The sequence below is a fragment of the Gopherus flavomarginatus genome, chromosome 15 (assembly GCF_025201925.1).
Source record: "Gopherus flavomarginatus isolate rGopFla2 chromosome 15, rGopFla2.mat.asm, whole genome shotgun sequence".
Classification (NCBI taxonomy): Eukaryota; Metazoa; Chordata; order Testudines; family Testudinidae; genus Gopherus; species Gopherus flavomarginatus.
Genome location: NC_066631.1, coordinates 26,375,873 through 26,396,709, shown reverse-complemented (window position 1 = coordinate 26,396,709; position 20,837 = coordinate 26,375,873). Strand labels below are relative to the sequence as shown.

The window sequence follows — 20,837 nt, the reverse complement described above, 5'->3', positions numbered from 1 at the left end:
CTCTGGCTCCACCACCTTTACACCTGCTCACACATAGGCTGCAACTCGCCCCTCCTCCCTCCCCCTGAACCTGTGGGGAAGCAGAGAGCGCCCCAACAACCTTCACTGCCTCAAGCTGCGCATGCGCCTCCCCTCCCACTCCCACTCCCCCTCCCCGGCTTGGAGCGCAGTAGTCTGTTCCTGTCGTCATGTAAGCCACGTGACCGGAAGTAAGGGTGCCACTCTGCCCTAGCAACCGTTACCAAGGGCCTGGTAACTGGGAGAAAAATTCTTGGGGAGAAAGAGAAGGCGGAGGGGGGAACGACAACGGGTAGCTGGGGCAGGAGGTCAGGTAACGGGGGCCGGGGCGAGGGGGTGGGGTCCTGCGCGGAGCAGCGCCGAGGTCCCTTGCGGTCGGCCCCGGCGATGGGGTAGATACAAGGTTCCCAGCAGTCCCGGCTGTAGGGAGTAACACGGGGAGGCCCGGGCAGCTATGGGGGCGTGTCCTACTCTGGAGAAGGATCCAGGCCCCCCCTGGCATCCCGGGGTCGGTCTCTGTTGCAAGGAAGAATACAGGGGCTCCCGGCGGCCAGTGGGACCAGGTCCCTCTGTGAGAATTGATATGGGTTCCCCCAGGTCCCCAAAGGAATCGGTCCCTGCTGAGGGGATTGATACAGGGTCCCCATCAGTCCCATTGTACAGAGTGATGAGACACCCCCCCCCAGCACCCATAGGGTCAGTCCCTGCTGAGGGGAGGATCTGGGGTTCCTCTGTTGCCCATAGGGTCAGTCCCTGCTGTGGGAGGATCTGGGGTTCCTCTATCACCTGTAGGGATCAGTCTCTGCTGTGGGGAGGATCTGGGGTTCCTCTGTCGCCCAAAGGGATCAGTCCCTGCTGTGGGAGGATCTGGGGTTCCTCTGTCGCCCAAAGGGATCAGTCCCTGCTGTGGGGAGGATCTGGGGTTCCTCTATCACCTGTAGGGATCAGTCTCTGCTGTGGGGAGGATCTGGGGTTCCTCTGTCGCCCAAAGGGATCAGTCCCTGCTGTGGGGAGGATCTGGGGTTCCTCTGTCGCCCATAGGGATCAGTCCCTGCTGTGGGGAGGATCTGGGGTTCCTCTATCACCTGTAGGGATCAGTCTCTGCTGTGGGGAGGATCTGGGGTTCCTCTGTCGCCCATAGGGATCAGTCCCTGCTGTGGGGAGGATCTGGGGTTCCTCTATCACCTGTAGGGATCAGTCTCTGCTGTGGGGAGGATCTGGGGTTCCTCTGTCGCCCAAAGGGATCAGTCCCTGCTGTGGGGAGGATCTGGGGTGCCTCTGTCGCCCATAGGGATCAGTCCCTGCTGTGGGGAGGATCTGGGGTTCCTCTGTCGCCCATAGGGATCAGTCCCTGCTGTGGGGAGGATCTGGGGTTCCTCTATCACCTGTAGGGATCAGTCCCTGTTGTGGGGAGGATCTGGGGTTCCCTTACCATCCGTAGGGATCAGTCTCTGTTGTGGGGGAGGATCTGGGGTTCCTCTGTCACCCATTGGGGTCAGTTCCTGTGTTGGGGAGGCTATGGGGTCCACCTGGTACCTATAAAGGTCTCTTCTACAGAGACGCTGTGCAATAATTGCAGCCAGGCTGGGATGACCCACAAGGGTTTCTTGAGTCCATGAACTACTTTTTGCTAGTAAATACAAATGTTTCAATGCACATTTCTTTCTGTGGTCTAAACTAAAATATTAGGTCAACCCACCTAGGTCATTCAGGAGTGTGAAAAATCCACACTGCTGACTGACTAGTTAAGTCAATGTAACCCCCCACATAGACAGCTCTAGGTTGATTGGAAAATTCCACCATTGACCTAGCTGCCACCTCTTGGTGCAGTGGATTAGCTATCCCAATGGGAAAACTCCTCCTACTGGTGTAGGTCATGTCTACACTGAAGTGCTACAGTTCCAAGTGTAGATAAGCCCTCATGATAAAAGGTAATGCACTAGACAGGGTTTGCATGCTTCCTGTCTTGCAATATTCCTCTTTCCCACCCCTCTCTATGCATCCATCACAGGAGTTTTATGGCATACAGAGGTTCACATATTTCATTAGAATCATAGATTATTAGGGTTAGAAGGGACCTCAGGAGACCATCTAGTCCAACCCCCCTGCTCAATCAGGACCAATCCTCAAATGGCCCCCTCAAGGGTTGAGCTCACAATCCTGGGTTTAGCAGGCTAGTGCTCAAACCACTGAGCCATCTCTCCCACTGAATGGATTTTCCACCCTCCTACTTTCTTTTCTGCAGGATTGTTTTCAGGACCCAATTATGAGTGATCAAATCAAATCAATTGTTGAGAAGCTCAATAAGGAGCCTTTTAAGAAGAACTATAATTTAATCACATTTGACTCACTGGAGTCAATGCAGCTATTGCAGCTTCTCAATGATGTTCTGGGCGAGATTGACCCAAAGGTAAGGATGGAGTTTAAACATACATGGGCATTAGAAGGCTTGCTCTCAAGAGTGGTGGAAGCAGAAATCATGCAGAAAACCTCCATTTACAGCTAATTTTGTATATTTTATGGCATATGTTTGCTTTACATACATAGATTGTGCTAGTCTTAGAGAGTTAAATGTGCACATCCAAAAGATAATCCTCTCTATCTATTATTTTGGCAAACTAGAAAATGCTAAAGACCAACCATCTTAAATTTCTGATTAGAAATCAGAATGTGATTCTTGATCTTATTCATATTTACATTTCTTTCATCTAAAGGACAAAATTCTGTCTGGCTATTGGTACATGTGTAGGGTGGAAAGTGATCAGAAACTCTGGGATGCAACTTTTGCCCTTGTCCCCAACAAAGCAAAGGAGCTGACAGTCCACAATTGATCCTCGGGTTCTATGAGTGCTGACCTATGGAGAGGAATAGGTTTTTAGATCAGAAGGTGTGGGCCATATATCTGAGTAATGACCTTGCCCGCAATGTAATTGTCTTGTCAGGATTACTGTTACTCTTGGCAGAAGTAATCTGTATGACTGGCAGACTGTGGGCCTATGGCCAGCCAGAATATAGGTCTGAAAAAAGTTGCCTAAGCACGCATATGGGGAAAGAGTCCAAAGGGAATCAGAACTTGGCTCTTAGAGTGGTGTTCTGTATGTGACACCTCACTTATGTCAGTCACATGTTATATCATATCATATAATGGGTGGATCAAGTCCCTTCCTTTAGATCTGCATGGCTAACAATTTGACCTATGCATGGTAATACAGTATTTGTTTTTTTGCTTTTCAGCATGTTGTTGACATTAGAGAGGAGATGCCAGAGCAAACAGCTAAACGAATGTTGAGCCTTCTTGGTATCCTTAAATACAAACCTCCAGGAAGTATTACTGACCTGTAAGTATCATCTGCAGTATCCTGCCATCCATCTCCGCCCTCTGACAAACAGAGGCTGGGGACACCGTTCCTTACCCACCTGGCTAACAGCCATTAATGGACTTAACCTCCATGAATTTATCTAGTTGTCTTTTAAACCCTGTTATAGCCCTGGCCTTCACAACCTCCTCAGGTAAGGAGTTCCACAGGTTGACTGTGCACTGTGTGAAGAAGAACTTCCTTTTATTTGTTTTAAACCTGCTGCCCATTAATTTCATTTGGTGGCCTCTAGTTTTTATATTACGGGAACAAGTAAATAACTTTTCCTTATTCACTTTCGCTACACAACTCATGGTTTTGTATACCACTATCATATCCCCCCTTAGTCTCCTCTTTTCCAAGATGAAAAGTCCTAGCCTCTTTAACCTCTCCTCATATGGGACCCGTTCCAAACCCCTAATCATTTGAGTTGTCCTTCTCTGAACCTTTTCTAATGCCAGTATATCTTTTTTGAGATGGGGAGACCACATCTGTGCGCAGTATTCAAGATGTGGGTGTACCATGGATTTATATAAGGGCAATAAGATATTCTCTATCGCTTTTTTAATGATTCCTAACATCCTGTTTGCTTTTTGACTGTCTATTTTAGTTGCAGACAAATACTAAAATGATCTACTCTATGTAAAAATATTGTATGTTTTCAGATTTTATAATTTGTTACTTGAAAATCTGTCTTATTAATTCTTCTGCCATTGCCAATATCCTTTTCTTGATTCAAAGAGAAAATGATGTATTTGTACCAAATTCTTTCATTTTCCGACTCATTCATCAATATATCTCTATTTAGAAGTTATTGTTTTGTTCTACTGTTTAAATAGTAGTGTCAATCACTCAAGTATAGAAACTGATTGTTCCACTTAATATGCAGATGTTCTGAAATATTTCTTCCATTAACCCCTAGGAGATGTATAGTATATGGCACACTTTGCTTGTGGTAGTAAAGAATTCAAGGGTTTGGGAGTTGCTTCTCAATCCTGTCCTTGTTGGTTTGCTCCACTGTTGTGCTACCTTCGCTTTTGTATCTTGTGATATTCAATAAGTTAGCCAGTAGAGGGTGCTGTATGACTAGGAGGGTCATCACCTTCCCTTGGAGACCAGGCCCATCGGTCTGTACTGCACTCATCCTGTACCACTTTGTAGTCTGGTAACCCAGGCCATTCTCAGATCTTCCAGTTTTCTGGAGGATACCTCAGAAACACAAGATCCATTGCTGCAATATCTGTTCACTGACTTCTGTGGGAATTCTGCCTGCATAAGGGCAGCAGAATTGGGCCTGTGGTCAGCAAACTGGCAGCAACATTAGAGAAAAGCATTAGCAGGTGCGGGAGGGAATCATAAAAATTGCTAATAGTGTTTGTTCTAAAGCAGTGTTCTTTAGTTGGAGACTTACTGGTTTTTATTATTATTTAGGAGTACATTCCGCCAGGGTTTAGTTATTGGAAGCAAACCTGTGATTCATCCCGTCTTACACTGGCTCCTTCAACGGACTAATGAACTCAAGAAAAGAGCCTATCTGGCACGTTTCTTAATTAAACTTGAAGTGCCAGCTGAGTTTCTTCAGGACGATACCGTGGCTGACACCAACAAACAGGTAGTGTTTTAGATGAATTTGCTACCCGGTTATTATTTTAAATTAATAAAATAGGTAAAAGGAAAGGCAAAAAGGGATGGTTTAGGGGATTATTGCTTGGTCAGACTAAGAAAAAATGTGTTTTTAAAAGTGAGTTAGCTACACCTTTTAAATAAGTGGTGTTAAAAACCATGTTAACACCTAATGTAGACAGAGTTTAACACTTTTAAAAAACCACCACCAAGTTTTTAATATCTGAGCTAACGTACATTTTTTCTATTCTAGACAAGGCCGTGGAGTTTTTCACTGTAGGTAACTCATAATCTGTCCCCAGACATTAGTGACTACGTGCCATTGTCTTCTGATTGCTTTTTGATTACGCAAGTAAAATGTATTGGTGGGCTATCCAGTTTCTAGCAGACAGATATCTATGTTCTGTGGATAAACAAAGGACTTCAGTTGCCAAGGGTGACATTCCAGCATTTTTTTGTGAACCTTAAATGTGGATCTTAAGTAGTCAAATTGGGTGGGTCTGAAATTATTTAAAGCCAATGAAATGTAATTAAGATGTGTGTTCAGATTTATATTATCTGAGTTACATGTTTACTTAATTTCTATGCAGTATTTTTAGTGCATTTCATTAGGTACAGTCATTCATGAAATCAATATTATGGAATGTTCGTAACAAGTAGAACTTATTATACTTATTATGCATCATGAAAGCTGTATAGCTGCATGGAGGTTTGGACAACACCCCCCCCCTTTTTTTTATCATTGTCAGTCTCTGATTTTATAACTTTAAAATAACTAAACAGAAGCAGCAGTTAGAAAAAAGAATGTAGATTGTATGTTTGTTCAGTATGTGGCAGTCCTAATTTGTATAAATATCCAACTCTCTTGTTTCCATTACGTAAATTGTGTTCCTTTTTGAATTAGAATAATATAACTATATTATTAAACTAATACTGTACTGACTAGTTCAAAATAGAAGCTGGAATAATATACCAGCTTTTATGCAATTTGACATTACCATGTGAGAGTATTTAAATGCTTATGAAGTTAATCGAGTTTCACTGACTGTATCTGGCTATGCAAATGTACAACATTGTATTTTAGGGATAGACATCAACAATTCACAAATGACTTCTTGGAAGTAGCATAGCTAATGCAGGTTTCTTTGGTATATGGTACTTTGCTTAATTGTATTTTTCCAATTACTTAAGCAGGTGACTTGAAGAAATTACCAGTTTCCAGGCCATGCTGTGATCTGCAAATCAAATTGGCTGTAGTTTATATTAAATAACCGAGAAAATATAGACTTAAATCTCTGTGGCCAATCTTTGATGAACTTGCCCCCATGGCATTGATAGTCATGCCATCACTGAACCTATAAGGTTTCTTGGGTTGCTTGTGTGTGTCTCCTGTTGCATGTGCTGTGTGTACTCCTTCTCCATCTGCCGCTGGTAGTTCCATCCAATGAAACTGGCTAACCACACTCTTGTTATGGTACAACATACTACACTGGCCTTCACTCAGGTGTATCCCCATTCAGGAAAGACTGAGTCTTTCCCATGTGGATACTATTGGCTTTAAGTCTCCCAGCCCATGAGTTACTGAGAGGTGGCTACTCTGAATGCAGCCTCTTGCCTGGATTGTGCCTCATTTGAAAAGAGGAATCTGTCAAGCAACAGAAGAAAACCAAAGAAAATACCAACTGTGCACACTTCACCATGAGTATATAACTAAACAGTGTCTCTGGATCCCAAATGAAGAAGGACCGTAGAAAATAGAAATGGAAAAGCCCTTCCAGATAATCTGATCATCCACAGATACCAGTGCAAGATTGTTGTTTGTAGTATACTTTTCTAGGGCTTTAGCTAGTCTTGTTTTAAATGTCCCAAGCTCTGGACTTGCGTCACTGCCCTTGGGAAACTGTTCCACAAGCTAACTAATCTCTGTGTATGAAAGCTTTAATTATCTTCATCATCATCATCATCAATTTTTCTTTTATTATTATTATTATTATTTATCATTTATACTGCCATAGTGCCTAAAGGCCACAATGTGACCTCACTACTCCATGGCTTGTCTACACAGGATGTTACTGCATAGTAAGCCAGGGTGTGAATCCATAGCACAGCAGTTGGCCACACAGTAATGTCCTAGATCAGGCCTGCACAACTCATAAAGTGGCGAGGGCCACATTACTCCAAAGAAAACAGCTGAGGGCTGAAACCTCCCGGCCCCGCGGAAACACCACCACCCGCAGCACCTCCTGGCCCCGCAAAAACACCCCGCTCCAGCACCACCCAGCCCTGCGGAAACAAACCCTCCTTCCCCAGCGCTGCCCCACCAAAACAGCTGTGGGACAAAGAGGAAGGTTGGGGGTGGGGAGGTGATACTTGATTTTACATCAACCAGGGGCTCCCAGCTGAAGAGGTGGCTGGGAGCCCTGAGGGGCAAATTAAAGGGCCCGGGGCTCCGGTGGCTGGGGGAACCTAGAGCTTTCCCTAGAGCTTTCCAGGGCTGGGGCAGGGATTTAAAGGGCCCAGAGCTCCTGCCGCTGAGGGGAGCCTGAGCCCTTTAAATGCCAGCCCCAGCCCATCTGCTGGAGCCACGGCCGGGATTCAAAGGGCTCTGGGCTGCCTGCAGCGGCGGGGAGCCCTGAGCCGTTTAAATCTCAGCTGCGGCTGGGAATCTCTGCGGGCAGCCCAGAGTCCTTTGAATCCCAGCCGTGGCTGAGATTCAAATGGCTCTGGGCTCCCTGTGGCTGCGGGCAGCCCAGAGCCCTTTGATTCCCGGCTGTGGCTGGGATTTAAAGGGCTCAGGGCTCCCTGCCGCTGCGGGCAGTGCAGAGCCCCTTTGATTCCCGGCCGTGGCTGGGATTTAAAGGGCTCTGGGCTCCCTGTCGCTGCGGGCAGCCCAGAGCCCTTTGATTCCCGGCCGCAGCTGAGATTTAAAGGGCTCTGAGCTCCCCACCGCTGTGGGGATTTAAAGGGTTTTGGACTGCCCGCAGAGCGCTGTGTGCGGGGGATTTAGAATCCCCCTGCGCCCACGGGCCGTATGTTGTGCAGGCCTGTCCTAGATGGACAGTGTCACAGTGTACTAAAAGTTCTGTAGTGCACTTTGAAAGAATCCCATTTCAGTCAACACTACATCAAAGCACACTGTGGAACTTTTAGTGTGCAGCAGTAGTGTCCACTGTAGATTAATACCTGGCTTGTCATGAAGTAATGTCCCATGTAGACAAGCCCTTAGTCATGTTTCTACTCCCACCTCTTTGTAAATAATTCCTTGTCATCATTGATGCATACATTCTATCATGTCTCCCTCTCTATTTGTCACTTAGCCACGCTACATGTATTTCACCTTTTACTATTTGCTTGTAAATCAGTTCCTCGAGCCCTTAATAATTTTCTTGTTGTTCTCTGAATTCCTTCCACTTTGTCAGTATGTGTCTGATATTGAAGTGCCTAGAACAGAATGTAGTATTCCAGTTGCTATCTCACCAGAGTTATTTAGAAAGGAATAATCACTTCACTGCTTTGAGATATGACACTTTTCCCATATTGTGTTGAACATTCATATCTAATTTGGTCTTGCAAGGGAGTAAGAGAGCACTTGCAGGTCAGTTTTTAGATTTCTCCATCTTATTTAATGTCTGTGTTTCTGTGGCCATTATCTTTCTCTGGATGTTAGTTTGCATTTTTCCAAATTTAATCTAATTTTATTTCCTATCTATATTTCTAAACTCTCTAGGTCTTCTGGTATTATTTCTCTACCTGCACTTACTTTCACATTGACTCTCAGTTTAGGATCACTGGTGGGAACGCAATGTCTTAGAGGTAGCATGCGGTATACGATCTTCTATCAAATCTGTTGTTGTATTTATACTGTAGCTGTAGCATCTGAGCACATTGGTCTCAATTCTGCAAGGGCTAAGCACTCTGGCCGCCGTTACATTCTATGGGACTACTCACATGCTTAAGTGCTTTGTTGGAGTGACGCCAGAGTGGTCAGTACCTTGCAGGATCAAGAAGTGTGTGAAACTTGTATTTGCATCCTCAGATCAAGATTTTCCTCTCTGGGCTGTTAGGTTACACAGGAAGTGTCCTCAGACCATACACCAACGGACCAATGACTCTTACTGAGGACATACATGGATTATCTCCCCATGGAGCCAAGCAAATCTTCCTTAGTTACGACTGTGTTGGCTACAATATGTATCACTGAGAAAAGCATTAAAGCAGGGGAGAAATTGTGAGGTTCATGAGAGAACTGTCAAATAAAAGGTTGTTGGCTGCAATGATGTAATAAATGTGAATGTCTACTTTATATGTTGACTATTTTTCAGATGAGAAAACAGCTAAATGACCCTGTGTGCACATTGCTGATCTTTGTGCACATATGGTATTACTAAAAAGCAATGTAGTGATGTGCAACTTATTAGATACAGTGCTGGCTTTGAAGTTTTTCTTTCCCTTGTGTTCCGTAGTATGAAGATCTGATGGAAGCCTTTAAAAACCTGCATAAGGAATGTGAGCAGCTCAAGACTTCTGGCTTCTCCACTGCAGAAATAAGACGGGTAAAAAAAAAAAAAACACCCAAAGGAAATCATAGATTTGCAACAGTTTTGTCCAGATTGTATCTTAAGTCAGTTTGTTTCATTTTCATCAGTTCCATGGGCCCACTGCAGTACCTAGTTTGTGCAGGTCATCGCTAATAGATACTGCAGCTTTGTTCTGCTTAGCTGGACTAGTTCTCTGCTGACAAAGGAAGAACGAGACCTAAGGTCACGCTCAGAACTAGGTCTTCTGCAGCACATTGTGAAACAGTGCTGCCAAGACATAGGACTGGCCTCAATAATGGATTTTCAAATATTAACACTACGTTTCCCTCTGAACGCACATTGTCTATAAAACCTCTTTCTTTAGTAATGTAGGGTAACATTTTCAGAAGCACCTGAGTGTCTTAGGAGTCGGTTGAAAGCAACAGAAATGTTGAAAAGTAAACTCAATTATAAACGTTATTTCAATTATGATAATCTAGGTGGTGTTATTATTAAATTACAGTATTTTCATAGAGACCCTAATGGAGCAAACCACATGCCTAGCTTTTCAGCGGGACTGCTCGCGTGCTTAAAGTTAAGCATGTGTTTAAGTGTTATGCTGGATTGTGGCCTAAATATCTAGTGACTGTTTATAAACCATGGATCTGATTACTGTTCTCACTTACCCTTCTTTTACAGTGATGTCTCTCCATTGTTTTACAATGATGTGAGAGGAGAAACAGAGTATCTCTTTAAATGTAATTTCACTGGAAAAATGGCAGAATGCAGCTCTCATATGTAACTGAATGCAAAACTGGAATTCAAACATCTATCTGCATAGAAGTGGACATGATGGCAGCTTTTAAGAGCATACATGTTACAGGATTAAATTTGGAGTTGTCTTCATATTTTTTTTTTCTAATCATCAAAGAAATCCATGTGCTCACATTTTAAATGTGCACAATAATTACATGGTGGATGCTATGCTGTCATCTAGCCTGTTCTACATAAAGATTTGTGAGGGTTGGAGTGATAAGACGAAAGAGAGAGTGGGACTAGAGGCTTGAATGATTAGATCATGAATAAATGAAGTTGCAAGTGTATCAGTATGTAAAAGGACAGATTCAGATTTTGCTTACTCCACATTTACTTGACTGTAACAGAATCTGGCCCAACTCCTATATTATAATATTGTAAGTACATTAGTATTTTGTTTATTTTTGCTGCTTTGTAGGATATCACTGCAATGGAAGAGGAGAAGGATCAGCTCATCAAGAGAGTGGAGCGTCTTAAGAAGAGGGTAATGAGAGAAGTAACATTGTAACATTTCAGTGTCACAGTCCTTGGCTTGCAACTCTGATTTAGGAATGCAAACAAGGATTAAGATGATCATGTTGTATGTCTGAGGAAGGAATTGAATAACTAATTGACGGAAAGGAATCTCCCTAGGCAATAGTCCAAAGCTTTTAAGGACTTGAATCCAGTGCCTTACTGTCATCTCTAAGTAGCAATATATATGGAAAGGAAGTGCTAAGTGGCTTTGTGAGACACATGATCACACTAATTTATTTCTCAACTATCTGACAGTAACGTGCACTATTTATCCACATGCTGTAGGTGGAGACGGTGCAAAACCATCAACGAATGCTTGAAATAGCAAGACAGCTTCGAGTAGAGAAAGAGAGAGAAGAATCTTTAGCCCAGCAGAAGCAGGAACAAAAGAATCAGGTATCCATGTAAAAGCAAATCTGTTAAACATAAGGAAATAGATGTTTGGCTTTATTTGGGGATGAGTCCTATGTAGGTTTTTAAAAGAGTAACACTGAAGATGATATTAGGTGACCGTGTCAATATGCTCCTCCAGGAAATTAAAACCTATTTTTAATAGGAATGTTTTAGTAAATTTCTGTAGTAGGGGCTTGATCCAGCAGGGTGCTGAGCACCTCTCAAGTGTTTGGCAGTCTTAACTGCTACTGACATCAAGGCCACTTAAGAATTCTGTGCTCTGTGCCATATTATTGTATTTCTGAGAGACAGATAATTGAATTTATTGTAGTGAGCAAATATTGATTTGATATGGTTTGTACTTGTATGCATTTCCATTAAGATTTAAGATGGGAAATAGCAGAAACAAACACAATGGCATTGCACTAGTCTGTTCTCTGGGATGTGGGTTCAAGAGTAACCTTGCGATTTTGTCTTTCCAACTTGAAGATCATATGTATCATAGATATAACATGCTTGATTGGAAGTGGTTGGTATCAGAATGGCAGGCTGGACTTTGCTTACAGGTCAGACGGACAAAACAAGACTTTTTAATGAAGTCCAGTGCTGTCTGATGGCATTGTTTATTATACCAGCTAGCCAACTTCTGACAACTAATGTGAACTGGCAAAATGTACCGAAAGAAAAAGTCGAAGATTTTAATATTGCAGGCTTGTGTTTGGCACTTGTGCAGAAGTTAGTGGATTCTTTCAGATGTTGAGTCCTAGCTTGACATCTGGGTTAGACCACAAGTAAAATGAACTTGATATTCAGCTAGTTTCACTTCTTAGTGGATATTTGTCCAAATCAAAAAATACTATTCAAGCAGGTGCTGCTTAGCGGAAAACTTGGCAGTGTCTTCGCAAACTTGGCTGCGACAACTCATCCGTATTGCCAAAGCACTGTAAGGATACTTATCCAGTACCTCCCTTAGCTCTCCCTGATCCTAGTTACTGTTTTTTGGTCCATGAATACTAGCATCTTTTGGTTTTTAAAAAATTGTTAAGAGTTTTTGTGCCATAAAGAAAAAATCATGGACTCATAGACTTTGAGGTCAGAATGGACCATCATGATCATGTAGCTCAAGAAGTACATATTCTTTAATTCTAAAATGAAACAAATAAAACTAAATTAATTGTTGAAGCATTTGTTTTTGCATTGTAAGAACATACTACCTTTGTCTTGTGGAATAGATGTTCTCTAGGTGCAAACTGTTACCATTTTTTGTATTTTGGGCATCTTGTTGATATTATATTTTGTTGTTGCATTTCAAAAGAGTACATATATTAATAGAGTCAATTGTCTTTTATAAGCTGTTCCACGCAGAGCAGAGGCTGCAAAGAGTGCAGCTCCAGCTGAAAGATATGCAACATGCAGTCGTGGATTCAAAGCCTGAAAGTGAGTAACAATCCATAAATGTTGCTTTTTATTTCTCCTGGTGCTAGAGGGAGAAAGAATCAAAGTTTCATGGTAATTATTTATTATCTTAAAGTGCCAGAAAGGAACTTCAGAAAAGACAAAGAAAGAAACAGTCTGTACAGTGAAGAGCTTACAATCTGAAATTTGGTCAGCTCTGGCACAAGAAGGAATGAGGGAGACAAATAGTAGAGAGGGATGGAGCGAGCAGGGAGGGGTTAGAGTGATAGCAACATGAGTGTCTCAGTTTAGGCATGTGCATGCTTTTGTGGCTTAATTATTTTTTTTAATGTTTAAAGAATAAAGTATTCAATATTGATGATCATATACTAGAAAGAGAGATGACTGGAATTAAAAAGGCCAATGTTGTAAAAGTAGATGGATTTAATACAAACTAGGTTTTTTAAGCAGGAAGATTTTATGTGGCTCATGTCTGTGACTGGGGAAGAGAATATATAAAATACTGACTTTTTTGAGAAATGAACATGCACATGTAACGTTGTGATAAGTACAGAGTTGTTTTCCGTAATTCCCTTCATTTGACAAAATATTTGGTTGAAAAAAACCTTTGAAACATTTTTATTGCTGGTGGAGAAGATCAGCACTGCAGCTTTTATGAAACTTGAAATAAAGTCAGTTCCCAGTTATACTTACTTCCCAGTGCGCAAATTTCATGTGGTGCTCTGTTCTTTCTATATCAGCAAAAACAATGAGGAGTCCTTGTGGCACCTTAGAGACTAACAGATTTATTTGGGCATAAGCTTTTGTGGGCTAAATCCACTTCATTGGATGCATGGAGTGGAAAATACAGTAGCAGGTGTGTGTGTGTGTGTGTGTGTGTGTGCGCGCGTGTGCGTGTATATATATATGTGTGTGTGTATATATGTATATATTCACACACACAGTACATGAAAAGAAGGGAGTTGTGTAGGGGGTCAGGGCTAATGAGAAAATTCAATTAAAGTGGAAGTGGGCTATTCTCAATAGTAGATTGACATGAATCTACCTGGTCACTCAATAACAGACTTAAAAGTGGCAATTCTTCAACAGAAAAACTTCAAAAACAGACTCCAACGAGAAACTGCAGAAAAGGAATTAATTTGCAAACTGGACACCATCAAATTAGGCCTGAATAAAGACTGGGAGTGGATGGGTCATTACAAAAGCGAATTTCCCCATACTAATTTCCTTCTACTGTTACTCATACTTTCTTGTCAACTGTTTGAAATGGGCCAGCTTCATTACCACTACGAAAGTGATTTTTCCTCCCTTGGTATTCTACTGTTGAGAATAGCCCACTTCCACTTTAATTGAATTGTCTTGTTAGTACTGACCCCCCACTTGGTAAGGCAACTCCCGTCTTTTCATGTACTGTGTATATATACTTGCTACTGTATTTTCCACTCCGTGCAACTGATGAAGTGGGCTGTAGCCCACGAAAGCTTATGCCCAAATAAATGTGTTAGTCTCTAAGGTGCCACAAGGACTCCTCGTTGTTTTTGTTCTTTCTGTGCAACTGTTGCCCATATAGTTTTATAGGACTAGATTCTGTCACCCTTACTCATCATATTGAGTATGTCTTAGTCTATGAATAATCCCAGTGAAATCAATGGGATTACTCACAGACTAAGGTATTACTCCAATGTGAGTAAGATTATAAAACTCATCCCATGGTAAAACCATGTAGAGGCAAGATATATGCGTGGCTAATTCTGTCTCCCAAAGCAATCGTTGTATGATACTTAAGTTTCTAACTACTAAGTAATTTAAAGGAAAAAGTAAGTACCATGTCTAGTGATTGGAGCACAAAAACGAGGTTCAAATCAAGATTCACTTCCCATCTATATGTCTGACGTGATCTTGGGCAAAACACTTCTCAATGTCTTGGTTTCCTCTTCTATAATATGTAGATCATGCCTCATAGGATTCGTTACAGGCTTAATACATTAATGTTTACACAATCACTGAGGGTGAAATTCACTGCTGTATAGAGGGTTAGCACAGGACCTAAGTGGATCATAAACCTTGAGTTATCCCTTTTCCCAGGATGAGTTTCATCCTGGGTAGTTAGGATGGAAGATGCTGTATAAGTGCAAATTACTGTTATTATGGTATTAGCCATGAAAAGCTATAGCCTGGATCCTGCCACTGTTCCCGGACTCCTGCTTCTGTGTAAAGCCCTGTTAGATTATTGGAGATCTGCACACACTCAGAGTTCCACCCACGTAACAGAATCGGGGCTGTGTTTGTGTGTTTAGATTTGTGTGTTGCCAAATAAAGAGTTGCCCTTCCCCTTCTGGTACTTTAAATGGTCTATTAGCAGCACGTAGATGAATCAGATGGTTCAAATTCTAGGACACCAAATCCTCTCTCAGAAAGTAGGGCGTTTAGTTTTCAGCAGAGTGCATTGTTTATCTTGAAATGTACAGTCTCCTTTACCAAGTGTTCTTAGTAATTATTCACAGTTGCCCAGTCAGATACCAAGGTGATAGAAATCTCAGATTGATCACAGAATTTACAAAACAGGATGTATGAAGGAGGTCTAATTCACATACTGTTAAAATAAATGAATACAGGTTCAGTTTTTGTATTGTATAGTGAACAGAATGAGAAGACTAATGCCCTCATTTCTTACTTTTAAGTCGTTTAAAAAAAATTCCTCCTATAAATATACAGTGGAGAAGATAATATTTGCACACACCTATGGCTTGGGGGCTGATGAAGCAGTGATTTGCAAACTTCTTTTTTTTTTTAAACCTGGTTAAAGTCTGTAAGAAAGCTGCGCAAATGGGATAGGAATCAGGTCTTAAAATGGTAGTATACAAAATTATGAAGAGATTGAAGAATTTAATTCTGTATGGCTGAAAAAAGAAAAATGAGGATGCAGCATCAGCATGTAAACTTCAAATGGAACCAAAAAGGAATCTGAATTACATACCTTACTCAAAAGAAGTATGTAGGGATTTTGTAACCATTCCATTTTCTCAGGAGTGGTACTCAGCTGCCAGAGATGTTGCCATACGAAAGCTATGTCAGCAGTTCTGCACCAGTTCCAAGTTTTTTTTATTATTATTATTTTTAGTCCAATGGAAACTTTAGGGGTTAGTTTTATCTTTGCTTACAGAAGAAAAGGCAGCATAGTAAAAAAGTCAGTAAACTTGTCATTTCATCATTGAGATAAAAACACAGATTAGGTTAATATATTGAGATCTCATCTTCTACCTTGCTTGCAAAAGAGAACCAAGTGTTAGAGATTCTGGGCTAAATCCTGGTATCCTTACTTAAGTAAAGACCCTGTTTTGACTGAGTAAAGACTCAAGGATTTGGGTTTCTGATTGTAACTAGCATTGGGGAGAAGCAAAGGTGTTGCTCTCCAGAGCAATTACAACATAGCCAATGTGGTTTACAAAAATTTAAATTAGATGACATAAGTGTATTAAGTAGGGTTTAATTTATTGCTTTGTTGGTCTGTAGTTGGAGCTGTTATATCTCTTAAATGTTTGGCTGCAGCTCTTTTAGTCAGGATGTCTATTCCTACCACTTCAAATCCATGTCAGTTTAGTGGCTGTCTGAAAGCAATGGAGTCTCACTGAAAGTTTGGTATTTTCTCCCCTAAAATGATTCTCCTCAGTTTTCAATCTGTATCACATTTTTTCACTTCTGACACAAGGAGGGAAATCTGTTTAGTGAGTGTGTTGCTCTTCAGCGAGTGCTTAATTGGGAGCATTCTCTCTGACTTTCTAATACATACTACTGTGATCTAATTTTGAATTCTTTTTCTCCATGGTTACATCAACACGTCGAGCTGGGGGTGTAATTCCCAGCTGGAGGAGACATACTTACACTAGCTCTCATCAAGATAGAGTGCTGAAAATAATGTGTGTCACCATGGCAGCATGAGCAGTGGGAAGGGCTGGCTGCCCCGAGAATGTATGTAGGCTCTCAGGTGGGCAGCTAGCCTGTCCCACCACATGCACTGACATGGCTACACTCTATTTTTAGTGCATTAGCTCAATGAGAGCTAGCACAAGTATGTTTCCTCCAACTGGAAATTACACCCCTCAGCTTGAAGGGTACACATACCTCATATTATGAACTAAAATGAAGTTAATTTTAAGAAAAGCTTATAAACATGGAACTAGGTCACTATTTCTTATTGTGTCAATGTGCAATTAGTATCGGTGTGCTTTAGCCTTGCCAGGAAAATATTACAGCTAATTGTTACTAGAGGTTTTATTCTTCTAGAAGTGTAGCTCGGGTAAGTGATTTAAAAGACATATTGTACCATGAAAAATGGTTGACCATTGTACTAGTCTATATGGATTTTCTGCTAAGTGTTTTGAAGTGACTGTTCTCCTTAGTTTCACTATGGTATCTCATCCCAGTTTCATTAAGTTCAGCATTTCTTAATATTTTGCTTAACTGTGAGGCAGTTGTTGATGCTGTTAGTATTAAAAGTAAGTGGCATGAATTTGCTGTTTCTAATTTTTTGCCCAGGATATGACATAGTATTTTTGTTGACAGTGGTCAGTAGCACAGTGGTTTGAAAACTCTAACTCATGCTTTCTCAGCAAGGTTGCCCTCGATTTGCTTTGAATATCTCTGCTGGCATAAACACAAATTGTTAATGCCAAGAAGGGAACTGAATTACTTAAATTCTTGGTTCTTGTCCACTGTAGAGAACACTATTGTTCATTTCATTGGCACGGATACTGGGATGTGGATGACTAGCTGTAAAATATTGATTAAAATAATGTATTAAGATGACTATCAGAGATAAGCAATAAAATTGGTACACTTGGTCAGATTAATAAATAGTAATAGGCTCAGAGGGATAGCCACTTTAAAATACCAGTAAATGAGGAATTACTTCATATAAACTGTATCCAATATTTAACCTTACTCTGTACATATGATGAAAAAGAGAAGCATAAGATGTCCTTATTAAAATACATTACATTTAATTTAAAAATATAATTAAAAAATTCTTTGTAACCTATGTCATTATAAATGAATTGTGTTTGGTTCACTGAAGTTTCTTCCTCTAAATTCTTAGGGACGAATTCGTCCCACAACTTCCACTTATAGTCAAAGTTGTATATCATAGGGTATCAAGTATCAGAGCGGTAGCCCTGTTAGTCTGGATCTGTAAAAGCAGCAAAGAATCCTGTGGCACCTTATAGACTAACAGACGTTTTGGAGCATGAGCTTTCGTGGGTGAATGCATCCGACAAAGTTGTTATTCACCCACAAAAGCTCATGCTCCAAAACGTCTGTTAGTCTATAAGGTGCCAAAGGATTCTTTGCTCCTATCATAGGGTAGATTCTTGCCCATAATTAAAAAAGAAGAGTTAATTTTAAAAAGAGAAATCAGAGGTTTCATGAAAGAGATGATTGATCTGGTGTTGACAAATAAGCCATATTTTAATGGGTTTCTCATACACTTGCATTGAAATCAGGCTGGTGTCCCCAAATCCCTAATATTTGGATGAGGGATATTGATTTTTTCACATTACTTTTAAATAAAAAGTGAAATTAAAGAGGAAAGATGACAGTAAAGATAGATTCAGGTTCTTATCCAGGTCTCTGCTTCAACCCTGAGTCAGTGGGCTTGGCTCAGGAAGTTTTTCTGGCAGTTGGGATGGAGGATAAAGACAGTCCTCTCCCAGGTTTTACTCTAATAGCAGAACAGCACCCCCACTTTTATAGGACCTGATTCAAAGTCCACTGAAATTGGTGGAAAGTCTTTTATTGATTTCAGTGAGCTTTAGATCAAAGCCACAGAACACAGCTCTGTAGTGGGCATGGAGCACCCAACTCTCCTCATGTAGTAGAACCGTACCAGTCCTGCTGTATTTCATGTGATATGTGGCTGTGGAGGCAGAGGGAGGATTTGCTCCTGATATCTTACGTAGAATCTGATTCTTCTCCCGTTGAACTCAATGACAAAATTCCATTGACTTCAGCTGAGGTAAGATTTGACCATCAATAAAAAAAAATATTAGTTAAAAGCTGAAACTCCTGTCCTTAATGTGCCGCATTGTGCTTAGACAGTTCACAGATATCTCTGATGATGATGTGATCTAGCACATATACAGTATGTGCTGCAATACAGAGGCATAATAAGATTATAATAGCTTAAATCTTAATTTTTCATTGCTTTGGTTTTGGGTTTTAATTAAGATAATTTGGGCCAGATTTCAGCCTTGGCCTGTTTCTTTGTGCCCATTTTTGCAGGTACAGATTATTGATTGACTTTTGCATATGCAGAAGTGAGTGCAGAAATCAGAGAAAACACTGAGACTGATGAAAAATAGCCTTTAAGATTAAAGTATGTCCTTTGTATATTTTTATTATTATTATTTATGGTAGCTACACATATACTTAGGTTGCTTACCACTTTGTGTAATAAAAAATTCTGGCATACTATTTTGAGAAGCTCTTGTTAAAACCAGGCCTTTCAGTGAGAAGAAAGCCCTTGAGCCAGAGAAGAGCTTTTTCTTTAGAAAACCTGAATAGAATTTCACGGGCCAAAGTCCACAATCCTACAATAGGGAAAGAACACTACACTAGGTAGAAAAACTATCTGGGTGTAAAGGGAAGTGAAAGAAGCTATTAAAAAAAATTATGTATATATATATATACACACACACACTTCTACCTTGATATAACGCTGTCCTCGGGAGCCAAAAAATCTTACCATGTTATAGATGAAACCATGTTATATCGAACTTGCTTTGATCTACCAGAGTGCGCAGCCCCGTCCACCTGGAGCACTGCTTTACCACGTTATATCCAAATTCGTGTTATATCGCGTTGCGTTATATCAGGGTAGATAGAGGTGTGATATATATAATATATAATTTAAAAAATGGAAAAAAGAGGCAGTTAGTAATGAATATCAATTTATAAGATAGGAATCATAGAAAATTGATGTAGGACTTAAAGGAACAGAAGACCTCAATGGCCAACAGAATTAAGGACAGTAAGAAGTTTTTAAAGTATATTAGAAACAAAGGAATCTGAACAAAGATATTTGACCATTACCAGATGGAGATGGTAAAATTGTTAATAATAATGCAGAAAAGACAGACATGTTCAATAAATATTTCTGTTCTGTATTTGGAAAAAAGCCAGATGATGTCATCATGTCATATGATGATTAAATACTTTCCATTCCAAGAGCAACTCAGAAGGATGTTAAACAGCAGCCACTAAAATTAGAAATTTTTAAATAGCAGTTCCAGATAACTTATACCCAAGTGTTTTAAAAGAACTGGCTGAGTAGCTCTTTGGACTGTTAATGTTGATTGTCATTAAGTTTTGAAATACTGGAGAAGTTCCCAAGAGCTGGAAGATGGTAAAAGTGTGCCAGTATTTAAAATGAGTAAACAAGATGACCAGCGTAATGATAGGCCTTTCAGCCTGACATTGATCCCAAGCAAAACAAATACAGGACTTGATTCATATAGAAGTAAAGGACTGTAATATAACTAGTGCTAATCAACAGGTGTATATGAAAGTAGATCTTGTCAAACTAACTTACTTTTTTTATATTACAAGTTTAATTGATAAAAGTACAAGTATTTGTGTAATATATTTAGACTTCTGTAAGTTGTTTGACTTGCTGGCACACAACATTTTAAGAAACTGGAATGTTATAAATTCTACATGGCACATTTAAATAGATTTAAAAGCTGGATAAATTTTAAGTCTCAAAGTGTAATTATAAAAAGAGATTAATCATTGAGCAGGTGTGTTTCTAGTGATGTTCGACAGGGGTTGGGTCTGGCCATATGCCATGTAACATTTTTATCAGTGACCAAGAGGAAAACATAAAATCACCACTGATAAAGTTTGCAGATGACACAGAACTTGGGGGCAGTGGTAAATAAGAAAGAGGACAGGTCACTGATACAGAGCTGTCTGGATCACATAGCAAGCTGGGCACAAGCAAACGATATGAGTTTCAATACAACCAAATGTAAAGTCATCCATCTAGGAACAAAGAACGTAAGCCATACATACAGGATAGGAATCTCCATCCTGGGAAACAGTGACTGATACAAAGACTTAGGGGGCCATAGTGAATAATCCATGAGTTAAACGTGAGCTCTCAGTGCAATACTGTGGCCAAAAGTGT

At 40.6% G+C, this 20,837-nt stretch overlaps 1 protein-coding gene across 3 annotated transcripts in view; it reads left to right on the top strand.

Moving 5' to 3' along the window:
- The first annotated feature begins 227 nt into the window (after positions 1-227).
- The window catches only part of IFT81 (intraflagellar transport 81), a 61,017-nt gene continuing 40,407 nt past the window's right edge, over positions 228-20,837 (top strand). The window contains exons 1-8 of one of the 3 annotated variants that reach the window (XM_050923920.1): positions 228-326; positions 2,264-2,428; positions 3,253-3,356; positions 4,806-4,986; positions 9,461-9,550; positions 10,749-10,814; positions 11,132-11,242; positions 12,592-12,676. In XM_050923920.1, coding sequence (XP_050779877.1) covers positions 2,285-2,428; positions 3,253-3,356; positions 4,806-4,986; positions 9,461-9,550; positions 10,749-10,814; positions 11,132-11,242; positions 12,592-12,676 — 781 coding nt within the window. In that variant the 5' untranslated portion in view covers positions 228-326; positions 2,264-2,284. Of the gene's footprint in view, positions 332-1,239; positions 1,950-2,263; positions 2,429-3,252; positions 3,357-4,805; positions 4,987-9,460; positions 9,551-10,748; positions 10,815-11,131; positions 11,243-12,591; positions 12,677-20,837 lie in introns of those variants that run through there. The other 2 variants (XM_050923919.1, XM_050923921.1) reach the window with 2 other exon arrangements.